The sequence below is a fragment of the Sturnus vulgaris genome, chromosome 2, assembly GCF_052056855.1.
Source record: "Sturnus vulgaris isolate bStuVul1 chromosome 2, bStuVul1.hap1, whole genome shotgun sequence".
NCBI classification, from domain to species: domain Eukaryota; kingdom Metazoa; phylum Chordata; class Aves; order Passeriformes; family Sturnidae; genus Sturnus; species Sturnus vulgaris.
Genome location: NC_142244.1, coordinates 22997624 through 23019279, shown reverse-complemented (window position 1 = coordinate 23019279; position 21656 = coordinate 22997624). Strand labels below are relative to the sequence as shown.

The 21656-nt window shown below is 48.0% G+C and overlaps 1 protein-coding gene across 1 annotated transcript; it reads left to right on the top strand.

Moving 5' to 3' along the window:
• The first annotated feature begins 804 nt into the window (after positions 1-804).
• Positions 805-19035, top strand: SLC19A2 (solute carrier family 19 member 2). The gene is made up of 6 exons (XM_014878575.2): positions 805-1011; positions 1154-1759; positions 4808-5039; positions 8464-8656; positions 16192-16333; positions 16570-19035. The coding sequence occupies exons 1-6, from the start codon at positions 820-822 to the stop codon at positions 16693-16695; spliced, it is 1491 nt and encodes a 496-aa protein (XP_014734061.2). The 5' UTR covers positions 805-819; the 3' UTR covers positions 16696-19035.
• The last annotated feature ends 2621 nt before the right edge of the window (positions 19036-21656 follow it).

Sequence of the window (21656 nt, the reverse complement as noted above, 5' to 3'; positions counted from 1 at the left end):
ATCTGTTCTGGGGCTGAGAAGAACTTGTTCTTTCCCACCCAACTCTGTATATCTAGATGCCTAGGAGGAAGGATATGCAATTGCCCAGGTGGGAGGCCTGGCTCCTGGTATGAATTCTCTCTGGTATCAGCCAGTTTAGAGAACAAACCGTAGGTATAAAGTAGGAAGCCCTAGCAGTGGTACCAACGTCGTGGAGATCAAGGAGTGGAGCAGAGGGAAAGGCAAATCATGTAGATAGAAAGGAATAGATTGAGACGAAAAACAGCAAATAGTTCAGAGGATTGGCAAAGCTGTAGGAACAATAGTACTGGGCAAAACTTTAGTTTTATTTCCTCTGCTTGTCTAATATTTCTTCTGGTCGGACAACAAGGTGCTGCATTATTAAACCATAGAAGTGATTCAAGCTCTTATCTCGCGAAAGGGAAGAAAGTGGCAGAGGTCGGCGGCCGACAGCCCGAAGAAGGCCAGCAGAGCCGGCAGGGATCTCTGTGCTGAGCGGGTTTCCAGGGAAGGCTGGTACCTGCCCCGTTGGAAAGGGGGCAGGAGCAGCTCCGCCTGCGACCGACCCGCGGGGGCCCCGGCCTCGGCCCCGGGCCGCCCCTCCGCGCGCATGGCCGCTGGCCCCACCCACAGAGGCGGACTAGCCCAATCTGAGAGCCGTACTCGGCCCCGCCCCCTCAGCGGTGACCAATCAGCGTGGGGTGCAGTACCGCGGGCCGGGGCCGGAGCCGCCTCACTGGAGGTGACCGGGACGCCCCCGTACCGGCCCCTCCGGCCCCGGGAGCGCCTCAGGGCCGGCCCGGCTCGGCCTGGCCCGGCATGGCGGACTCTCACGGAGGGCGGCCGGCGCGGCGCTCCGCCCGCGGCGCTCCTGCCGGCGGCGGTACGTGCTGCTGGGCGCTGCCCACGGCGCTGCTCTGCGCCTACGGCTTCTTCTGCAGCGTGCGGCCGTCGGAGCCCTTCCTCACCCGGTACCTGCTGGAGCCGCACAAGAACCTATCCGAGACCCAGGTACTGCGGCCCCGTGTGCCTTCCTCCCCCCCAACACTCCAGCGGGGTGTTCGTCTGTCTGTGTGTCTGTATGTCTAGATGTTGTTCGTGCTGTTGTGTGTTGTGAGTGCTGGCGGTCGACGCCGTCTTTTCCTTCCTGCAGGTGTTCAACGAGATTTACCCGGTGTGGACTTACTCCTACCTGGCGCTGCTCTTCCCCGTGTTCCTGGCCACGGACTACCTGCGGTACAAGCCTGTGGTCCTGCTGCAGGGCCTGAGCCTCATCGTCACCTGGTTCATGCTGCTGTATGCCCAGGGGCTGCGGGCCATCCAGTTCCTCGAGTTCTTCTACGGGATGGGGACTGCCACCGACATCGCCTATTATTCCTACATCTACAGTGTCGTCGATATCAACCTGTACCAGAAGGTCACCAGCTACTGCCGAAGTGCCACCCTGGTGGGCTACACAGTGGGCTCGGTGTCTGGGCAGGTGCTTGTGTCAGTGGCGGGATGGTCCCTCTTCAGCTTGAACGTTATCTCCTTAACCAGCATATCCATTGCCTTTGGCACGGCGTGGTTCCTGCCCATGCCACAAAAAAGCCTTTTCTTTCACCACCTCTCGAGTCAGCGGCTTAGTTGTGAAATGAAAGTCATGGACTGTAAAAATGGAGCAGCTGTCCAAGATCATCCCGATGTGCAGAGAGCACCTGGCTGGGAGGATGAGACGAAAGTTCCCTTAAATGGGGAGGGCCATTCAGCAGAGAAACAGGTGAGTTGTGCCCTGAGTTTACATGAGTAGAAGATGCCATACTGACATAGTTGTCACACATGCATATATGTATGTAGCACTAGAGATGTATTATCTAACAGCAAAAAGGCATCCCTTTACTTATCCCACTTCCTTATTTATGGCACAGGGAGAATTATTACATCCTTCTGCTGTTTGAGCATGGTAGGGTGCTCCTTAGTTTTTCTGAAATTGCTCTTCATATCTCACAAGGCTGCAGTTTGAATGCCATGGGCATCAGATTGCCATCCAATGGTACAAAGCAAGGGACATCTCTGGGACACTAAACATTGAGTATATTTTCAAAGTCTGTGTGTGCTTCTGGATGCACCCAGTGACTTACAGAAAAGAGGCAATTCTTCTTGTACTCACGTTTTGACATTGTTACTCCAGCTGTTGTGAGAGTTTTGCTGTAATATGCTGTGTAGTAATTGGGGTTTATTGTATGATCCTGGAAAGAAACTGGTCTAGGAAGGAAACTGCAGTAGTTCTTGAGGGCACTTGGAAGCAGATGTTGATTAGTTATAGAAGGGCAAAATGTAGATAAATAACAGGAAGCACATCTGCATGATATCAGCTTAATGCAGCCCTTGAGAACACCGAGGTAGTGCCCTGACTTGTGGCTTTTGTGGGCTGCATAACTTGGCAAAGTCATTTGTGTGGAAACAAATGCAGGGAGCCTTGCTTGGTGGAGGGATGTGCTGGGTCCCACCACGGGTGAGCAGCCTCCAGTTTTGAGGCCCAGTGTGAGTGTGTAGTTGCCTGCTGGGCAGGTCCCTGCTGGCCACACTGCTCCAGAGAATGCAAACTGGAGAATCCTGGCAGGGGGATTCGAGGCCCTGGGGAGAGGCCGGCTTTGCTCCTCAGACAGAAGGAGGCCATGCTGGTTCTGAGGACAAGCCAGAAGGTAGGCGTAGCTGCTGGATTAGTCAGCAGTAAGTATTTCTTAGCAAGTAAATCACAGTGAGCTGGTTTGGGGAAGGCAGCATCCAGGGCTGCTTTCTGTTTCTCCAGCTACAACTGAGAATTAAAGGTATTAACATTCCAGGGACTTAATCCTGCCCCATCTAGCACGATCTTGTGTGAGCAAGGATATTTTTACCCGAGTTATGCCTGTGTGCTGAAGGGTATTTGTTAAGACAAATTCTGTGCCGTAAACATATAACTTATCCGTCCCTTTTGTTTGCCTTACGCCTCTCCTGTGAGAGTACATGTAGTACCAAAGTAGTGGAGAAAAGTTTAGAAAAGGAGCAAGTACACCTGCCTAACTCCCCAGAGGTCACTTACACCAGGTGCTGAAGGCTGAGGAGCACTGGAGCATGATGATTGTCCTTCTTACTGAGGTAACAGCGACCATTTTCACAAACATGGGTGGCTGTAGGAATAATTGTACTGAAGAGGCACTGCCAGGGCAGGGCACGGCAGGTGGGCCTTTCTGCCTTAACAGACACATGCTTGGGGCTGAACAGCCAAATCAGTTTTTGCACTGTGTGTGACCATTCCCTTCTCTTGTTTTCCTGCACCTAAACTTGAGCTTCGTGTGAAATCATCTGTGTGAGAGTTATGTGCTAAAGTTACATTGCCACAAGTTCACCTCTTCCCAAGTTGTTCTGTTGTGTTTTGAAGGAATAGTATCCACATGCAGAGCAAGAGTTATGCCATTGGCAAAGCACTGGTGGGACTGTGTGGTGTTTAATAAGGATTAGAAGTCAGTGATACTTGAAGGGGTGGAAGAAAGGAAGTTCAGGACAGGTTTCAGGCTGTGGTCTTTTGGGGTTTTAGAAAAAATCTTTTGAAAATAGTTTTATTGCTCATGGGAAATAGTCTTTCCCAGGCACACACTGCATGATTCCCCCAGGGAAAGGGCATGATGCCACGAGCTCAAAGTTGCTGCTGCTGTCTGGAAACCACTCTGAAACTGGACATGTGACAGCACAATGTTATGAGCAATAGCTCATCCTGTGACAATGCTGTATGTTTCCCTGCAGGGAATCCAAGTTCACAGGGGCCTGAGGTGCTGGGTGGGCCTTGGGGCTGTGCCCAGTCTCGCATGAAGTAACTGCTCCTCCAACTCAGACTAGAAGGATCTTGCCCTACAGAGTCTACACTATGTCTGTACACATGTGCATGCAGCAAATGTAACCATGAACTTTTGTCTACAAAGTAAAGACATGCTCTTTACCTCTGCTGCTGTTGACATCACATGGTAAAGAGCAGGACTGTAACAGTCTGTATGTAAAAGCAATTTTGATGGTTGTCATCCCCTGTTGCTAGAATTTATCTATTTTCACTTATTTTTAAGAGTCTGCGCCCTTTCATGCTCTTTCTAGAAATATTTGGAGTGAAACTCTTCATTTTTATCTCATGCCATTTGTCAGGGCACTTGTATGTGCAGGAGCTGTCATTGGCAACAGCAGTGTCTGGTGGAAGTGACTTCTGCTTCCTTTTAGATCCCTAGGTGACATCTCTCACCTTCTTGAAGCCTTGGTGAGCTTTAACAGGGATAGAGTGTGTGGTAATGAGATTATAAATACTCAAAGAAGCAAACTCTCAGTGCCTGTTCTAAAGAAAATCAACTTATTTGGGGACAGATATAGTTCTCTCTGCTACAAAATTTGGTTTAATTTGAATCAGAACTTAAAAGTGTCAGTGATACTTTTTGCCTTTATGATGTAAATGACTGGCTTATGATCCTGTCTTGTCAAGTTGGATATTGGGTCCTGTTCTGTGGTGTTTCTTCTCTGGTACCCTTCACTTGCTCACATAACATGTGGCAGTCCCTGGTCTCTGCTGGGGAAAGCCAGAGATGGAGGGGTGCTTGGGTCTGAACCCTTCCTGTGCATGTAAGGATATGGCCCTGTTTGGCACAGAGACTGTGGGTGGGAAAACTTTTTATTCATCACTCTGTGGGGAGGGGTGTGTCCAAGAGTGGTATTGTCACTCACCAGTCATCAGATCACCTGAAAGGGGCAATTTTGTGGAGCAGTGTGAATTCAAAAACTTAACATTTCTCTCCCCTTCCTTCTCCAGTCTATGCAGAAGCGGAAAGTAGACATCGCAAAGGTGCTCAAAGATCTCTGGCAGGACTTCCTGCAGTGCTACTCTTCCAGGACCATGCTCTGCTGGTCTGTGTGGTGGGCACTGTCCACCTGTGGCTACTTTCAGGTCATCAACTACGCTCAGGGCCTGTGGGAGATGGTACTGCCTTCTCATGGAGCAGACATCTACAATGGTGCTGTGGAGGCAGCCTCAACACTCCTGGGTAAGCTTCTGGCTTAACTCCTGCTCTGCTGTGAGAAATGTCTTATTTCCCTCAAGGTCGCAAGAGCATGATTTGGAAGTGCCATGCATTTCCCCAGTCATGCAGGAGAGGTAAACCCTGGCATTTGGGGTGAGCCTTCCCTGACATACACAGGTAGGGTGCTCAGTGTGAGTTAGTTGCTGAAGCAGCCCTAATTCTTGTAATCCAGTACGTAGGTGTTTAGAGGAAACTCCCAAGCCAATCTTCATTCTGAAATACTTGTTAGAAGGCTCCAGGGATGTGGCTGACTGTGTGTTCTTGGCTCACCATGACAGTGGGGTTATGTTTATTTTAGCCACTCAGAGTCAGACATGGGGCCCTGTGTGGTTTTCCTCCAGGAGCCTATGAAGGTTTCCTGTATGCACACAGCATGCAGTGAGCCATGGTTAGTCATTTCAGCACTGTTAGGAGCAGAAGCTATTAAGATGAACGAAGTTGGTTTACTTAAAAGGGACAGGTAGGTCAGTCAACACAAGCATTTGTTTATGAAGTTGTTTAATACTGTTTAATTATCAGAACTAGGACAATACCTTTTTAAAATAGCTAACATATCCTTACAGAGGTTTTCTAGATGTTCCTGCAGTGTGTCCCTTTTCTTTGATGGAGTCATTGTTCCATAATCTGCTGTTGACATCACCTACTTGGGGGCAAAAAAAACCAAGGTACAAATTATTAGTGCTCCCTTGAGCGTGCTCAGCCCCTTTTTGAAGTTGAGTAGGAAGCTGTATCTGGTTTATAGTTCTAAATGCTGGTCCACAACCCATTTTTCGTTGGGTTTGAAACTGTTGGCAACTTTGTCTATTCAGTCCTTGGTGTGCTAAACCTGCCCTAAAATAGCTTGCTCTCATACATTGTTTCTCTACTCTAGCATGAAGCTGTCGCTCTTACTTCTTGTTTGGATTGTCTTCCTCTACCATCCTGCCTTTGTCCCAGAAGGAGAAGAATTAGTATCAAGGAAGAAAAGACCCATAATTTGGCCTAATATCACCACAATTTAAAAAATAAAAAAAAAAGAGGGGAAGGGTATTCTTCAAACCTTATCGTGGTTATTTGATAACGAGGTCCCTTTTTAAATGGCTTGTGAACAATGGACCTAAACTCGTGTAAGACTGAAGTTCTTAGTTTCCCATTTTGATTTTTTTTCCTCAAGTATCATTTTTATAAATAGTTGAATAATTTTGGGTGGTGTTTTCAGGCAAATTAGCATGAACTACTCAAAAGACAGAATCCTTCCAGTTGATAGAGACTAATTGCTTGAAAAAAGCAAAGTTGAATGAATTAATAGTCGCAACTAAAAGCTTGAAGTGTGTGACATGACTGGAAGTCCTAACACCTGTTAAGAATGAGCATGCAGTGACCTGCCTTCCTAAGTGCTAATGCAAATGCTTTAACTTCTGATTTCCAGTTTGAATTTATTAATGAGCTGTTTATTTATCTCTGATGTCATGCCAACGTTGTATTTTAGGACAAAAATCTTTGCTGTGGGCCAGACAAGACAGGTTTTTCTAGTTGTTCTTTGGTAAAATTAAACTCTTTGTTCTCTTCCTTACTAGTCCATCTTTGCACCAAACCTGGTTTGAGTTACATTCTTTTTAAGGTGGATAATCAGAATTGCACTCAACTTTATTCGGTGAGGCCTCAGACTCATAGAAGGACGTGCTGTTCACTCTTCTTTCTGTACTAGAAATACCTCTCCTGCTGCATCCCAGATGTGATTTGCCATTTGCGGCAGAATGCTCTTAGTCATTCTGTGCTTAGTTAGGAGCAGCATTCGGCAACCTTTGCACCAGGTGCTGTTGCCATCTCTGCCCTGCAGACAGATTTAAGTTGGCGTGGTGACTCATGTAGCTGTTGGCTCCCTGTCCTGGGAAAGGAAAATAGTACTCCTTCTAGGGAGAGCAGCTGACTGTTAGATTGCATCCCTGCACCTTCTTCACAGTGTGGCAATCCTGTATCAGGTTGGGTTGTGAAACCACTGCATCAGCTGAATGTGTCTCATTGAAGGACAGAAACTGAATATCTTAATTAGGCGTCAGGCTGATACAACCTTGGCACATAGGGAGAGTACAATTTCATGAATTGCCGTGAGATCCTCATGCCTGTTCCCAAATTTCAGAATTGCTGTGACAGTAGGAAGTATGCTCTAGGACTTAGCTTCTTTTTGCAGCTCAACAGTTTTGCTACTGGGGGAGCCAGACTATCAAAGACAAGATGTTAGTCAAGTTGTGTCACAGCAGGTACCAAGAAGATTAGTGGGGGAAAAGAAATTCTTTCCCTTGGCATAGTGCCCTTCTTCACCAGTCTGCAAGACTGATGTAAGGTCTGATAGGATTGCAGGCTTGTGCAAACTGGTGGTACATAAGGAGTCTTGGTGTGCTTGAAGCTTTTCTAAGACAGCGTAAGGGCTACAAAGAGCTTAGATACTGTACTGTAGCACTTTTGTGCAGTGGTCTACTGCTGAACACAATCCTGTTTTTCAGAGATGTCCTGTAAACCTCCCTTTGTCAGTATGCTGTTTGTCTGGTTTGCTGTGTACAGCCATTATGCTGTTGGTTGCTATTTGGCTTGTTTGCAGAACAAGGCCTACTTGGAATGGGAATTTTCTATTAACGTAACATGTATTTAGGCTTCTCAGTAGTTACAACTATGACAGCGCATGAAACACACCTTGTCTGCTTATTGAATTGCACGAAATACCACATGCTTTCTCATCTTATAATTTGTCTTTTATCCCCATCCCCCCTTCATAAAATCCAGCCAGAGTTACAAACCTGTCTGGGTTGTAAAGGATTGTACTTGCACAATTAATAGTGCATGATTATGCCCTGTGATTAGGCTGCATCTCAGGAGATGTGGATTTGGGCTCCTCATCTTACTTGCTCTTACAGCCCAATGTGCAGATGACAGTAAGTTTTTCTGCTTCCTGGGAGAGAGCTCTAACAAAAGTAAGTAGTGTCTTTCTCCTTCCTGCCCTCTGCTAAAGCACCACTAAATAGTTAGGCGACTGCTTTTGAGAACTAGGGTTTGCATTTCTCAACAGAAATTGCCCAATTATTTACAGCACTGCCACAGTCAAGCACAGAGGACTGAGTGGCAATGGTCTGAGGCCTGAGGCTTTTGTGCTTCTGGAGCCAGAGAGGAGACTTTAGAGGCAGTCAGCATTGACCTATGTAATTTTTTTTCCTGTTCCTTTAAAAGTAAATGAAAGTTTACAGCAGAGTTCCAAGTGAGGGAGAGGTCAGGAAGGAGAGCTGCTGAGGCGTTTCCATTCGTGTGCTCTACTTCATTCATGTTTGGCTGTTAGGGGCTGTAGAGCTCCCAATGCACCATCTCCAAATTGCTACAACTGTAATTACTAAGATTTATGGTTTCCTTCCCCTCACAGGAGCTGTTGCAGTTGTTGTTGTGGGTCACATAAAAACATCCTGGGCAATGTGGGGTGAAGTGGCACTTGCCCTGTTCTCCTTTCTTATTGCTGCTGCTGTGTATGTCATGGACACTGTTCATAACATCTGGGTGTGCTATGGATCCTATGTCATCTTCAGAATTATCTACATGATGCTAATCACAATAGCAACGTGAGTATCTCTGTAAGGTAAACTGCTCTCAAGGTTACACCTGGTGTGACAAGAGTCTGTTGCAAGGGTTTGTGTTGTGATTCAGGTTGAAAACTGAGGCATAGAGATATATTTGCCTGGCAGTGTGCCCAAGTTTATAATTTCCCAAGCACACTTGGCAGCCTGAAGTAACTACTTCTAAATATTAGATAGTGCTGATTGCTAGGGGAAGTTTTTCATAAATGTGGCTGGAGTGAAATGTTACCAGATGAGGAAAGGACCTTGCCTGGGTTCCCTAACCTGTAGGAAAACTACTTCAGTGTTATTTGTTGCTTTTGGGAGGAAAGCTGGTTTTTGTCTTGGTTTGAAAGACAGGTATGGTCTAAGGAAAGGCAGGAGCCCCTTTTCTGCGATGCAGAGTGCAACCCCCCTCCCTTTTAATTATTTTAGGTCCAATTCAGACGCCTTCAGGCAGGAGATATGGGGATAAGAATAACAGTTCTTTACTGGTATCTAACAAGGCAGAAAACAACAACAGCTATAAAAATTGGCAACAGAACAGTCTAGCTCTGCTCCAGTCCCTTCTGGCCGCAGGCCGTCTCCCTGTGCTGTTACCGGTGCTGTGGGGGCAGGGCAGGTCCCGCGCAGTTGAAGAGGGCTGGGTGATGGCGGCTGCGGCCCAGGGGTGAGAGGGATGGGGAAAGTGACTCCCCCTCACGGTGTCGGTCGTGGTGCTCAGCAGAGTGTCCGGAGATAGTAGGGTGAGCTGGGAGAGCAGCAGAGCGATGTCCAAAGGCAGGGAGCGTGGATCTCAGTCCTGGGATGGCAGGGGAAAGATGCCAGAGCGGAGCCCAGGCTGTCTTCCTACTCACGAGCCAAGCGAGAGAGAGAGAGTCCCCGCTCCAGACCCCCCGTCCCACCTTTCCTTTTCCGGTTCACCCCCCTACGAGAGAACATTATGTGTCGTTTCAAGGTGTAGCCACAATTACTTAGCATAACAATGGGAGAAAATTCCACTGAAAGAAAAAGGAATAGTTCAACCTCCAACATTATCCACCCCTGAATTTCTCCCATACTAATATGCTATATCAAATTAAACCGTTACATTATATATACATACATGCAGTTAGAGACATAGGCACAGTACTATAGGTATTTCACCCTAAAACAAGGTCTCCTTGGGGTATGCATCGGGTCTCTCCATTCTTTTGCATCACCCACCAGGTGCAACCTGGTCCTTGAGCGAATACAACTCCATGGATGGGATTGTCTTTGCTGGAGGCAGGATTCACCCGAACAGTTTTTCCTAGCATACCTCTCATGTGTACCACTGGAACCTTATCTCCATCTGATATTCCCAAGGGCTCAGATTGGGCAGGGCCTGCTCGGTTAGTGGAACCTCGGGTGTTCACTAACCAGGTGGCCTTTGGTAGATTAATCTCCCAGTTCTTGAAAGTTCCCCCACCCAGTGCCTTCAAGGTGGTTTTAAGCAGGCCATTGCACCGTTCAACTTTCCCTGCAGCTGGTGCATGGTAGAGGATATGGTACACCCACTCAACGCCATGTTCTCTAGCCCAAGTGTTTATAAGGCTGTTCTTGAAATGAGTCCCATTGTCTGACTCAATTCTCTCAGGGGTACCATGCCTCCAAAGAACTTGTTTTTCCAGGCCCAGGATGGTGTTCCGAGCAGTGGCATGAGGCACAGGGTAGGTCTCCAACCATCCAGTGGTGGCTTCCACCATGGCCAGTACATAGCGCTTGCCCTGGCGAGTGAGGCAGTGTGATGTAGTCGATCTGCCAGGCCTCTCCATACTTATATTTGGCCCATTGCCCCCCATACCAGAGGGGCTTCACCCGCTTGGCTTGCTTGATGGCAGCGCACGTCTCACAGTCATGGATAACTTGAGAAATACTGTCCATGGTTAGATCCACCCCTCGGTCTCGTGCCCACTTATATGTGGCATCTCTGTCCTGATGACCTGAGGCATCATGGGCCCATCGAGCCAGGAACAACTCTCCCTTGTGCTGCCAGTCTAAATCTATCTGCGACACCTCTATCTGTGCAGCCTGATCTACCTGCTCATTGTGTCGGTGTTCCTCATTAGCCCGACTCTTGGGGACATGGGCACCTACATGACGGACTTTCACAGGCAGCTTCTCTACCCGGGTGGCAATGTCTTTCCATTCATTGGCAGCCCAGATTGGTTTTCCCCTACGTTGCCAGTTAGCCTTTTTCCACCTTTCCAGCCATCCCCACAGAGCATTGGCTACCATCCATGAATCAGTGTAAAGGTAGAGTTTTGGCCACTTCTCTCTTTCAGCAATGTCCAGGGCCAGCTGAACAGCTTTGAGTTCAGCAAGTTGACTCGATCCACCTTCTCCTTCTGTAGCTTGTGCGACCTGTTGTGTGGGGCTCCATACAGCTGCTTTCCACTTCCGGTTCATCCCCACGATGCGGCAGGAACCATCAGTGAAAAGAGCATAGCATGTTTCATCTGCTGGCAGTTGGTTATATGGTGGGGCTTCTTCGGCCCGGGTCACTTGTTCCTGTTCCTCTTTGTCGGCAAGACCAAAGTCTTCCCCTTCCGGCCAGTTGGTAATTATCTCCAAAATCCCAGGGCGATTCGGGTTTCCAATACGGGCACGTTGTGTGATGAGGGCAATCCATTTACTCCATGTGGCGTCAGTGGCATGGTGGGTTGAGGGAACCTTTCCTTTAAACATCCACCCCAGCACCGGTAGTCGGGGTGCCAGGAGGAGTTGTGTTTCCGTGCCAACCACCTCTGAGGCAGCTTGGACCCCTTCATAGGCGGCCAAGATCTCCCTCTCCGTTGGAGTGTAGTTGGCCTCGGACCCTCTGTAGCTTCGACTCCAGAACCCCAGTGGTCAGCCTCGCGTCTCACCAGGCACCTTCTGCCAAAGGCTCCAGGACAGACCATGGTTCCCGGCTGCAGAGTAGAGCACGTTCTTCACATCTGGTCCCGTTCTGACTGGGCCAAGGGCTACTGCATGAGCGATCTCCTGCTTGATCTGGGCAAAGGCTTGCTGCTGCTCAGGGCCCCAGTGGAAATCGTTCTTCTTGCGGGTGACCAGGTAAAGAGGGCTCACAATCTGGCTGTACTCAGGAATGTGCATTCTCCAAAAGCCTATGGCACCTAGGAAGGCTTGTGTTTCCTTCTTGCTGGTTGGTGGAGACATTGCAGTGATCTTATTAATGACCTCACTGGGGATCTGGCGCCGTCCATCTTGCCACTTTACTCCCAGGAACTGGATCTCTTGGGCAGGCCCTTTGACTTTGCTCTTTTTAATGGCGAAGCCGGCTCCCAGCAGAATCTCAATGATCTTTTCTCCTTTCTGAAATACCTCCATTTCTGTGTCCCCCCACACAATGATGTCATCAATGTACTGCAGATGTTCTGGAGCTCCACCCTTCTCCAGTGCAGCCTGGATCAATCCATGACAGATGGTGGGGCTGTGTTTCCACCCCTGGGGCAGTCGGTTCCACGTGTATTGCACACCCCTCCAGGTGAAAGCGAACTGAGGCCTGCACTCTGCTGCCAGAGGAATGGAGAAAAATGCATTGGCGATGTCAATGGTGGCGTACCACTTTGCTGCCTTGGACTCCAGCTCATACTGCAGTTCCAGCATGTCCAGCACAGCAGCACTCAGTGGTGGAGTCACCTCATTCAATGCACGATAGTCCACTGTCAATCTCCATTCTCCTTCAGATTTATGCACAGGCCAGATGGGGCTGTTGAAGGGTGAGTGGGTTTTGCTGACCACCCCTTGGCTCTCCAGCTCACGGATCATCTTGTGGATGGGAATCACGGCATCTCGATTCGTCCAGTACTGCCGGCGGTGCACTGTTGAGGTAGCAATTGGCACCTGTTGCTCTTTCACCCTGAGGAGTCCCACTGCAGATGGGTTTTCTGATAGCTCAGGCAGGGTGTTCAACTGCTTAATGCCCTCTGCTGCCACAGCAGCTATTCCAAAAGCCCACATGAGTCCCTTTGGGTCTTTGTAATAGCCGTTCCTGAGGAAGTCTATGCCTAGGATACATGGTGCCTCTGGGCCAGTCACAATTGGATGTTTCTGCCACTCTTTCCCAGTCAGGCTCACCTCAGCCTCCAGCAAAGTCAATTCCTGAGATCTCCCCGTAACATCAGCAATTGAAACAGGTTCCTTCCCGACATGTCCCGATGGTATTAATGTACATTGTGAACCAGTGTCAACCAATGCTCTGTGTTCCTGTGGCTCTGATGTGCCAGGCCATCGGATCCACACCGTCCAAAAGATCCGGTTTTCCCGTGCCTCTCCCTGGCTAGAGGCAGGGCCCCTCTAGCCCTGGTTATTATTTCTCTCCTGGGCATACATAGTGGAGGTTCCTTCAAGGGGATCTGACAGATCATCCTCCCTTCTGTAATACCCTGCACCTTGGTCATGGGAGGCTGAGGCTACCTTCACTTTAGTGGAGTTCCCTCTGTTGGTGTTCCCCTCCCTGAGTTGGCGCACCCGTGCTGCCAGGACAGAAGTGGGTTTCCCATCCCACCTTCTCATGTCTTCCCCGTGGTCACGTAGAAAAAAACACAGGTCAGCACGTGGGGTGTACCCTCTCTCCCTAGCTGGGGGGCGTTGGGCTCTACTTTTGGGGTCCATGACTCGCACTGGTGCTGCACTGATCTTCCTCACCTCTTCCCTTATCTCCTTCATCTCCTCCTTAAACTCCTCTCTGAGGTCCTTAGCCACAGCAGAGACATGAGCCTGCACTGGGCCAGCCATCATACTCTGATAATTCCTGAGCCTGTTGGCAACAGAACCCACTGTCACTTGGTTGGTATCAGCATCAATCATTGCAATAAAGGGGGTATATTGAGATGGGCCCAGGTTTGCCAGATTCCACAACATCTGCCCTGTGCACCTGACCTTGTCAGGGTCATTGTCATGCTGTCCATCCCTCCCAAAGAGCACCTCCAGTACTGCCACTTCTCTCAGCTTTTGGATCCCTTCCTCAAGGGTATTCCAACGTGTTCTCTGGTGGTACTCCTGCATTCTTTCCCTGTGGACAAATCTCTCTCTCACACTCATTAAAAGTCGCTCCCAGAGGGAAAGGAGACCTGTCTCCCTTACAAATACCTGGTCCACACCTGAGTCCTGGGTCAAGGCTCCCAAATTCCTTCCCTCAGTACCATCCAGTTGCACACCTGTACCCATAAGGTCCCAAACCCGCAATAACCAGGTTGTAAAAGGCTCACGGCCCCGTCGTACAATGTCTTTTCGCAGGTTACGGAGACTCTCGTATGACAGGGACTCGGTGATGATCTCAACTTCTGGCTCCCCTGCTGGTTGTGAGGGGCCCCCTTCCTGACCCTTATTATCTAGGTGCCTTGTTTTCATCTTAGACTTCCTAGTTTCCACAGGGGCAACTGCTGCTGGCTGTGAGTGCCCTTGCAGTTCAGCTGGAACCTGGACAGATGTAACATCTGTGGGTCCCACTGCTGCACCATCAGAGTCTCCCTCTTTAAGGCAGGGGGAGGGTTTCTCACCAGCTGGGGAGAGGTACTCCTTCAGCATCTGGCCCATCTCACGTATCTCCTTTGCTAGCACCCCCACCCATTCTGGGTGGTTCCTTTCCGAGGTGGGCTGTGGGGCAGGGTCAAACTCTGGGGTAATATCCCTAGTCTCTGGGACAGGATCAGGCTCTGGGGTAACCTCCCTAGTCTCTGGGACAGGATCGGGCTCTGGGGTAAACTCCCTAGTCTCTTGGGCAGGATCAGGCTCTGGGGTAACATCACTAATCCCTGGAGTAGGTATCAGGGTTGTTATCCAAGACAATCTCCCCTTATCTCTGAATGTTAGATAGAACAGGTTGAACAGGGATATAAGCAACACTAGCCACAATATAATGTCATTAGCATTTAAAGTGGATTGGAGCCCCTTGAAGACTGGTGGGGTGAACTTCAAAAACCCTGTGATGGGTTGAGAAAAAATTTCACCTGCTGCCACTTCCTCACAGTAAGTACCATTATTGAAGTAGCCCCAGAAACACACACTTAGAGTGTGATAGCTCTGAATCCATGTGGCCATCTTCCAGAGAAAATTAAAAATTGATGAATTCCTCAACTGATCAATCCACATAATAAGCTGGATAATAGCCACAGTAACCTTGGTTATGAAACTCATGTTTAAAAAAGGGCTTGCAAATGGGAGAGATATAGCAGTGACCACATGGAGGCCAATCCAGGGTAAGCTGGACAGCATGGTGTCACCTACCACAAGCTTGGGTAATTTAAGAACTGTTATCCCCTTTTCTACCCCTCTCTCAATGCCCTCAGACAATGCCCCACGTTGGACGCCAAAATCTGTCTTGGTTTGAAAGACAGGTATGGTCTAAGGAAAGGCAGGAGCCCCTTTTCTGTGATGCAGAGTGCAACCCCCCTCCCTTTTAATTATTTTAGGTCCAATTCAGACGCCTTCAGGCAGGAGATATGGGGATAAGAATAACAGTTCTTTACTGGTATCTAACAAGGCAGAAAACAACAACAGCTATAAAAATTGGCAACAGAACAGTCTAGCTCCGCTCCAGTCCCTTCTGGCCGCAGGCCGTCTCCCTGTGCTGTTACCGGTGCTGTGGGGGCAGGGCAGGTCCCGCGCAGTTGAAGAGGGCTGGGTGATGGCGGCCGCGGCCCAGGGGTGAGAGGGATGGGGAAAGTGACTCCCCCTCACGGTGTCGGTCGTGGTGCTCAGCAGAGTGTCCGGAGATAGTAGGGTGAGCTGGGAGAGCAGCAGAGCGATGTCCAAAGGCAGGGAGCGTGGATCTCAGTGCTGGGATGGCAGGGGAAAGATGCCAGAGCGGAGCCCAGGCTGTCTTCCCACTCACGAGCCAAGCGAGAGAGAGTCCCCGCTCCAGACCCCCCGTCCCACCTTTCCTTTTCCGGTTCACCCCCCTACGAGAGAACATTATGTGTCGTTTCAAGGTGTAGCCACAATTACTTAGCATAACAATGGGAGAAAATTCCACTGAAAGAAAAAGGAATAGTTCAACCTCCAACAGTTTTGAACCACAAAATCACTCCAAGACAGCTCAAACACAAGAAGAGGGGTGATGCTGAAACTGGCAACTGCAAAGAGAGTTCTGGTTAGAAGGATGCAAAAGGTTATGGACCACACAGCAACAGACTGAAGCTTTGAGATTGCTAACAGCTCTCTGGGGTCAGAGTGCATTGCATCTTCTCTACGTGACAAGACCTTTAACATCAGACAGCAGGATTGCTTCCGTAACACTGAAACTCACGGAGTTCTCTAAGTGGTGGGTTGGGTTGTTTTTTTTTTAAAAAAAGGAGTTGCATGTGTCTGTGGGTCTCTTCTAGCTTCTCAGTCCATTGTGATCCTATTTAGAAAAGAACACTATCTGTGCAAGGTAATTTAGCTGTGTAAAATATTAAACTAGTCAATGTAAGTTCTCAGGTTGCATAGTCGTTCTGTCCAGAAATGTTCCTGCCATTCGTGCATTCCCCTGCTTTTTTCCCTTATGTTTCTGGTCATCGCTTTCTTTCCAGGTTCCAGATTGCCACAAATCTTAGTGTGGAGCGGTATGCGCTGGTGTTTGGGGTCAACACTTTCATTGCCTTAGCACTTCAGACTCTGCTCACTGTGATTGTTGTGGATGCCAGTGGGCTTGGCTTGGACATCTTCACCCAGGTATGACAGATGCTCTTACCTTTATTGATGGGAGTTAGGGAAGGGAGGAAGATAAATCAAGCTGTAATAGTTCTCAGCTACCTGTTTCTGGGTCAAGGATTTGACAGAGAAATAACAACCTACTCCTGATATTGTAGAAGTGGAAGGGAATTCATTTATTTTATTAGCATTCCTGTAAATCTGGTAGCTGCTTGGTTTAACCACTTCTTTTTATTTTCTTTTCCTCTTCTCTGCAGTACATGATTTATGCTTCTTACTTTGCGGCCATCTCATTGGTGTTCTTGGTCAGTGGCATCTGCAGTATTGTGAGAGCTTACAGAAGACAAGAGCAGGTGCAAAGCAGATCTCCTGAAAGCCAGTAGTGCACCAAGCAAAGACTCTTGGGGACTACATATGAAGATATAGGCCTGTTTTGAATCTCTGCCTTTTCTTCCCAAGGCCGTCACCTTAATTGTGACTGATCCATAAAAATGATCTATAGTTATACTATATTAGTAGCACATTTTAGAAGGTAAATGTATTAGCTCTTACATACGTAAGAACAAATATCTTCTTTCTAAAATGCCTTTTGTTCTTCTGTTGCATGTATGGGATGTGCAGCAAAGAACAGTAAGTTTTCTCAAAGAATGAGGACCTTGGGAGGTTTTAGTTTAACACTGTCCATCTGCGGGCAGTTTTGTGATTGTCTGGTCAACTGCTGCTCTCTGTCATGAAGTGCTGCTACAGGGCAGAAATAAGGGCACACTAACAGATCTCCCTGTGAAGAGCCTCAGGCCTGGGATAGGAGGTGGCCTGAGGACTGTGCTCTGCAGTGTGACTCTTGCTGAAGCTGCCCTGTGATGCTGGATGCTCCATTTTGAGGACTGGTACACTTACATTTCTGCATACGCACATGCTTCCTTGAGGAGCTTGTACTGTTTCTCCTGTTCCTGTCTGTCATCCCTGCTGCCAGAGGTTTACCTTAGCTGATCATGGTGCTTCCCCAAAACCATAAGTGTGTCCTGGGGCAATTTGTGGCACTGGTGGATGGGCTATCAGCAGCCACGAAGGCCTGTGCCTGAGGGACTGTAACTGGAGGGGAAACTTAGAGGAAGTTGAAATAGGCAAAATGCTAATTCAAGGGACCCTTGGATAACTTTGTCCCTTAGAGCTGCAGGTTCCTGTGATTACAAGAGTCATTGCCTCACAATCCATGGGCTGGACTGTTTCAGGGGGTGGTGAATGTCAGTATAGCATTGAGAAGGAAGGTAACTCACAGGACTTTAAGCTATTCTTTGTGCCTCTGGAGAATTGTGACTGTGGTGATTTAATTGACACCTTCAATTATGGTAGTTAGCAGAATGATTGCCTGAGGCTTTGATTATGGTCTGTCATTTTTCCACTGTTATTTTAAAATGCCTTTATGCTTCTGGTGGGTCTCTGTCCACTAGTTCTACCTCTTCTTTCCACATGAGCAGAACAATGAATGTTTAGAGTGGGCAATTCTTTTGTTTTGTCCAGTTTAAGCAATTTGGGACTTGCCTCATATCTATTTTTAAAAATAATTTATTTTTTCCAAATTGCTTCAACTCTGAAGAGGTGTTGCACAGAATTGTCCTGGGCTTGGGCATCTGGATACACAGACAGCATGACCAGCACATCAGCAAATGCCTATGGAGTGTGCCTGTTGCTGTGCAGGTTGTGGTGAGTTTAAGCATACAGGAAAGCTGGCAAGGGAGAAGGTGCAATGCAGCCTTTCCCTCCGTGCCTTCTCTCTGTGTGTTCGTTGGAGTTCCTTTCTTCTTTCAGCTGAAGAAGCAGCTTAGGTTCATCACCTGCTTTTAGTGCCATGGAAACTTCACAGTATTGGGGTTGGGAAGGTGTTTCCCCCTGGCTGGGACATTTCTCATCACTTTCTATGAGCCTCAACTTTTACCACACAAGGCGTGTGATTAATGTGTTTGGCATATGCTGCCTGGGACCCAGGGAGTCCTTCCAGACCGGCTGCTCAGGGGAGCCCATTCCCCAAAGCTTTTCATCTGCAGGCTGCCTCCTGAAACAGCTCCCTAAAGAGGGGGGTTCAGCTGCACTGGCATTTACACGTGTAAACTTAACTGCCTTATCCTGAAATGGAAACTTGAAGCCACCCATGTATATATTCCTTTCCCTACAGTTTATTGGTTTTTTTTAAAAAATAAAATCTGAAGCCATTAAATGCTAGCTGATGAATTGTCCTGGGACAGGGGTAGTCTGTCCTTTGACTTCCTTGGTCTGATGGCAGTTGGAGCAAGGCAGGGGGAGTGGATATACAGCACTCCTGTCAAGTGACCAAAAGGAGCAGCTCAATTTTAATCATACTTTCTATACAGACATGAAATCTTTGATGGGGAACAGCCTAGATATTTTAAAAGGAAGTCACAAATTAGCTAATGACTTACAGCAATATCAGTGATTTTTGTACCAAAGTCATGAAACCGTGGCAACTACAATAGAAAGGCTTGCTATGCTGTATATGTCATCAGGTTCACAATATATGGGAGCCACACCTGGATGTTGTTCAGATTCTGAGCTATGCTGTTGCTGTGGTGATGAGGTGACTATAAGAGCCTGATTGGAGCTGTATGCAGAGTTAACAATGATGCCTATGAAAATCTGTAACCATGTGGACATTGTTGATTTCTAATTAAACAGCTATTTTTGTTAAATAAAAACACTCTGAGATATCCTGTGTGGACAGGTTTTTTTTTTCTATTTTGATACCCTGCTAATCCACAGCACTGCTGCTGCAGGTTGTTCTGAGCATCTTTGTAACAAAGAGAAAAACAATTTAGGGCAAAACGTCTTGTATTGGGGATTCTTAAGTGCTGAGAAGTCCAGAAGCACCACTCTAATTCCAGTGCAGACTGGTCTGGTGAGGGAGATCATCACTCACCGATGCAGGGTGGCCCTGGTCAGGATGTTCTGGTCTAACTGGGGATGATAGTAAGGGAAAGCAGGTGTAGGTTTGCCATGCAGGAGGATCTTTCTGCTTTTATTGATCTAATTATAAAATTGAGGCCTTAAAGGAGAAATGCTGTAAGCCCCTCATCCTGGCACACCCTGCCTTGGAAGATTCTCCTGTGCTGTGTTTCTAGAAGACATGACTTATACCTCATAGTACAGGCTAGACTGGAGGGCACAGTGGTTTGTGTGGGTAGTAGCCCAACAAGCCCTCTGCACAACACCAAAAACAAGAGAAAAAGGGATGTTCTGGGGAGGAAAGGGGGAGGGGAGGCTTTCTTCAGAGCTAGGACTGTTAGCATGTCAGGTCTGTTCTGAATTTCGTTCATCTGCCTTCTCTGGGTGAATACAGGAGTCAGCTGTGGAGGGATAAGTTTCTTGACAGTGTAGGGGATTAAAATCTCTGCTTGCATATGTCAGGAATTTAAGTAGTAGGTCATACAGGTATAGCATTACGCTTAAGGTAGGCTCAAGTGTTTCTCATCTGGTGCTGGTGAAAGGCTGCGCTCTCCTGCAAGTGGAGCAAGTCCCCGTGAACGGTGGCAATCCTTGCTCCTCCCATCGCATCCTGCCACATCGTGTACAGCTGAGAGAGCTGAAAGGGGCACACATCTGCTGTGAAGGAGCGGAATTTCTGTGCTGGAGGTCGAGCATGCAATGCGGTTTGGTGGGGATGAGATGAACACTATAGCAGCTGTCTGCCTGGGATGCTGTGGGTTTCTTTGTTCCAGTTGATGCTGGGGGCTGCTGGAGGTGAGTGTTACAACTGAATCTCTGTCCTGCACTGGGCTTGCTACGATGCTGGTAGGATGAGGTGCAGTTCTGGAGATCACTGCTATAGTGAGAGACTGGGTGCTGGGCTTCTTCTGTCCAAAGAGCAAGGAATAGACAACTGCCTGAGGCTGCTGTTTCAGGACCAGCACCCACTGCTATCCCCCTGGGCTAGCAGTGGCTGTGAGAGCCTGCCAGGGCAAGGCAGGGTTACACTCGACTCCTGCTGTGGCTGGGTGCATGTGTGACACAGCCGGCTGCTCTGCCAGTGCTCTCAGGGAAAAGGAAGCACTCTGTGTGGAAGTGACTGTGCTTTTGTCTCCGTCGGTGTGATTGTAGCCAAGTACTGGGAAGGAAAGAGCGGCTTTGGCTATGGAAAGGGCAGGAGACTGGATGCTCTGAACCCTGCTCCTAAGTGGAGCAGTGACAGTGACAACTGTTTCCTTCATCACATAAAAAAGCTGTTAAGGTGCTTATTTAACATTGCTCTGGAGGTGTTACACAGCCTTTCTCTGTGAAACATACTCATTCTACATGAATCTGTTCTCTGAACACAGTGTCTGATGCATTAGTGACATGGAAAACAGCAGCCAGCATGTCGGGGTCTGTCCTTGGAGTCCTGCACTGCTTTACTGTTGTTTTCGTTGCATTTTCCATGACCATGCTCTGCAGCTTCCTCACACATGGAAACATCTGAAAACCTACATTTATGATGTGGGCTAATGAATGCATTGATGAATTTCGATTGACCTTAAATCATTAAGTTATTATTATCAAACATCACAGCTTGACATTCCCAACAATGGGGTCTAATCCTTGCCTTAATCACGCTGATTAGTGACATAAAGCATATCTTGTAAATTAAAAGGATAGCACTGGCTTTTAAGATGAAGGATAGTCTTTCAATAAAAGCAGAGCAGAAACCCTTTGTACTGTACCCGGTTCTCCATATTTAGTCTATGAACTTGTCAAAATGAAATGTGGAAGATCAGAAATTCAGCATATTGCCTTCAAGAGTAGGATAGCTACATGCTCTGGGTGAGGTCACTGGTTGAAGTTGACCAGGTACAGCAGGAACCATTGCCAAACAGATAACTGAGCATCATCTCTGGTAAGTGTAAGGGAGCCCTTCCAGCCCACTAGAGCCAGTGTCAAAACCTGGTTTTCTTTTTCACTGTATGGTGTAGGATGAACAGAAACCCTGAGATCATGGAGTCCAACGTCATCCTATAGCATGTGGCTATAGACATCCTATAAATGTCTTCAGAGAACTCGTGAACCCCACTTTGAAGAGGTTCTGCTTTTCTGTCCTGTGTGACTTTGAGTGAAAGGGTGACCCTGCTTGAGTTACTGTCAGAGTTATCAAACTGGCTTTGTGGCTGTTTTCTGCCTGTATTTTCTTTCATTAACATTAACCCTTTAGTACAGGGGAGGTGCTGCCCTCTGAGGTGTGTGGCCTTGTGGACAGTTATCCTTAGCTTTGCCAGGCCAGCATATTGAGAACTCAATACACGGCCACGGCCGTGTGAGGGTCAGTGTGATGGGCATCATGTAAGTGCTGCAGTGAGGAGAA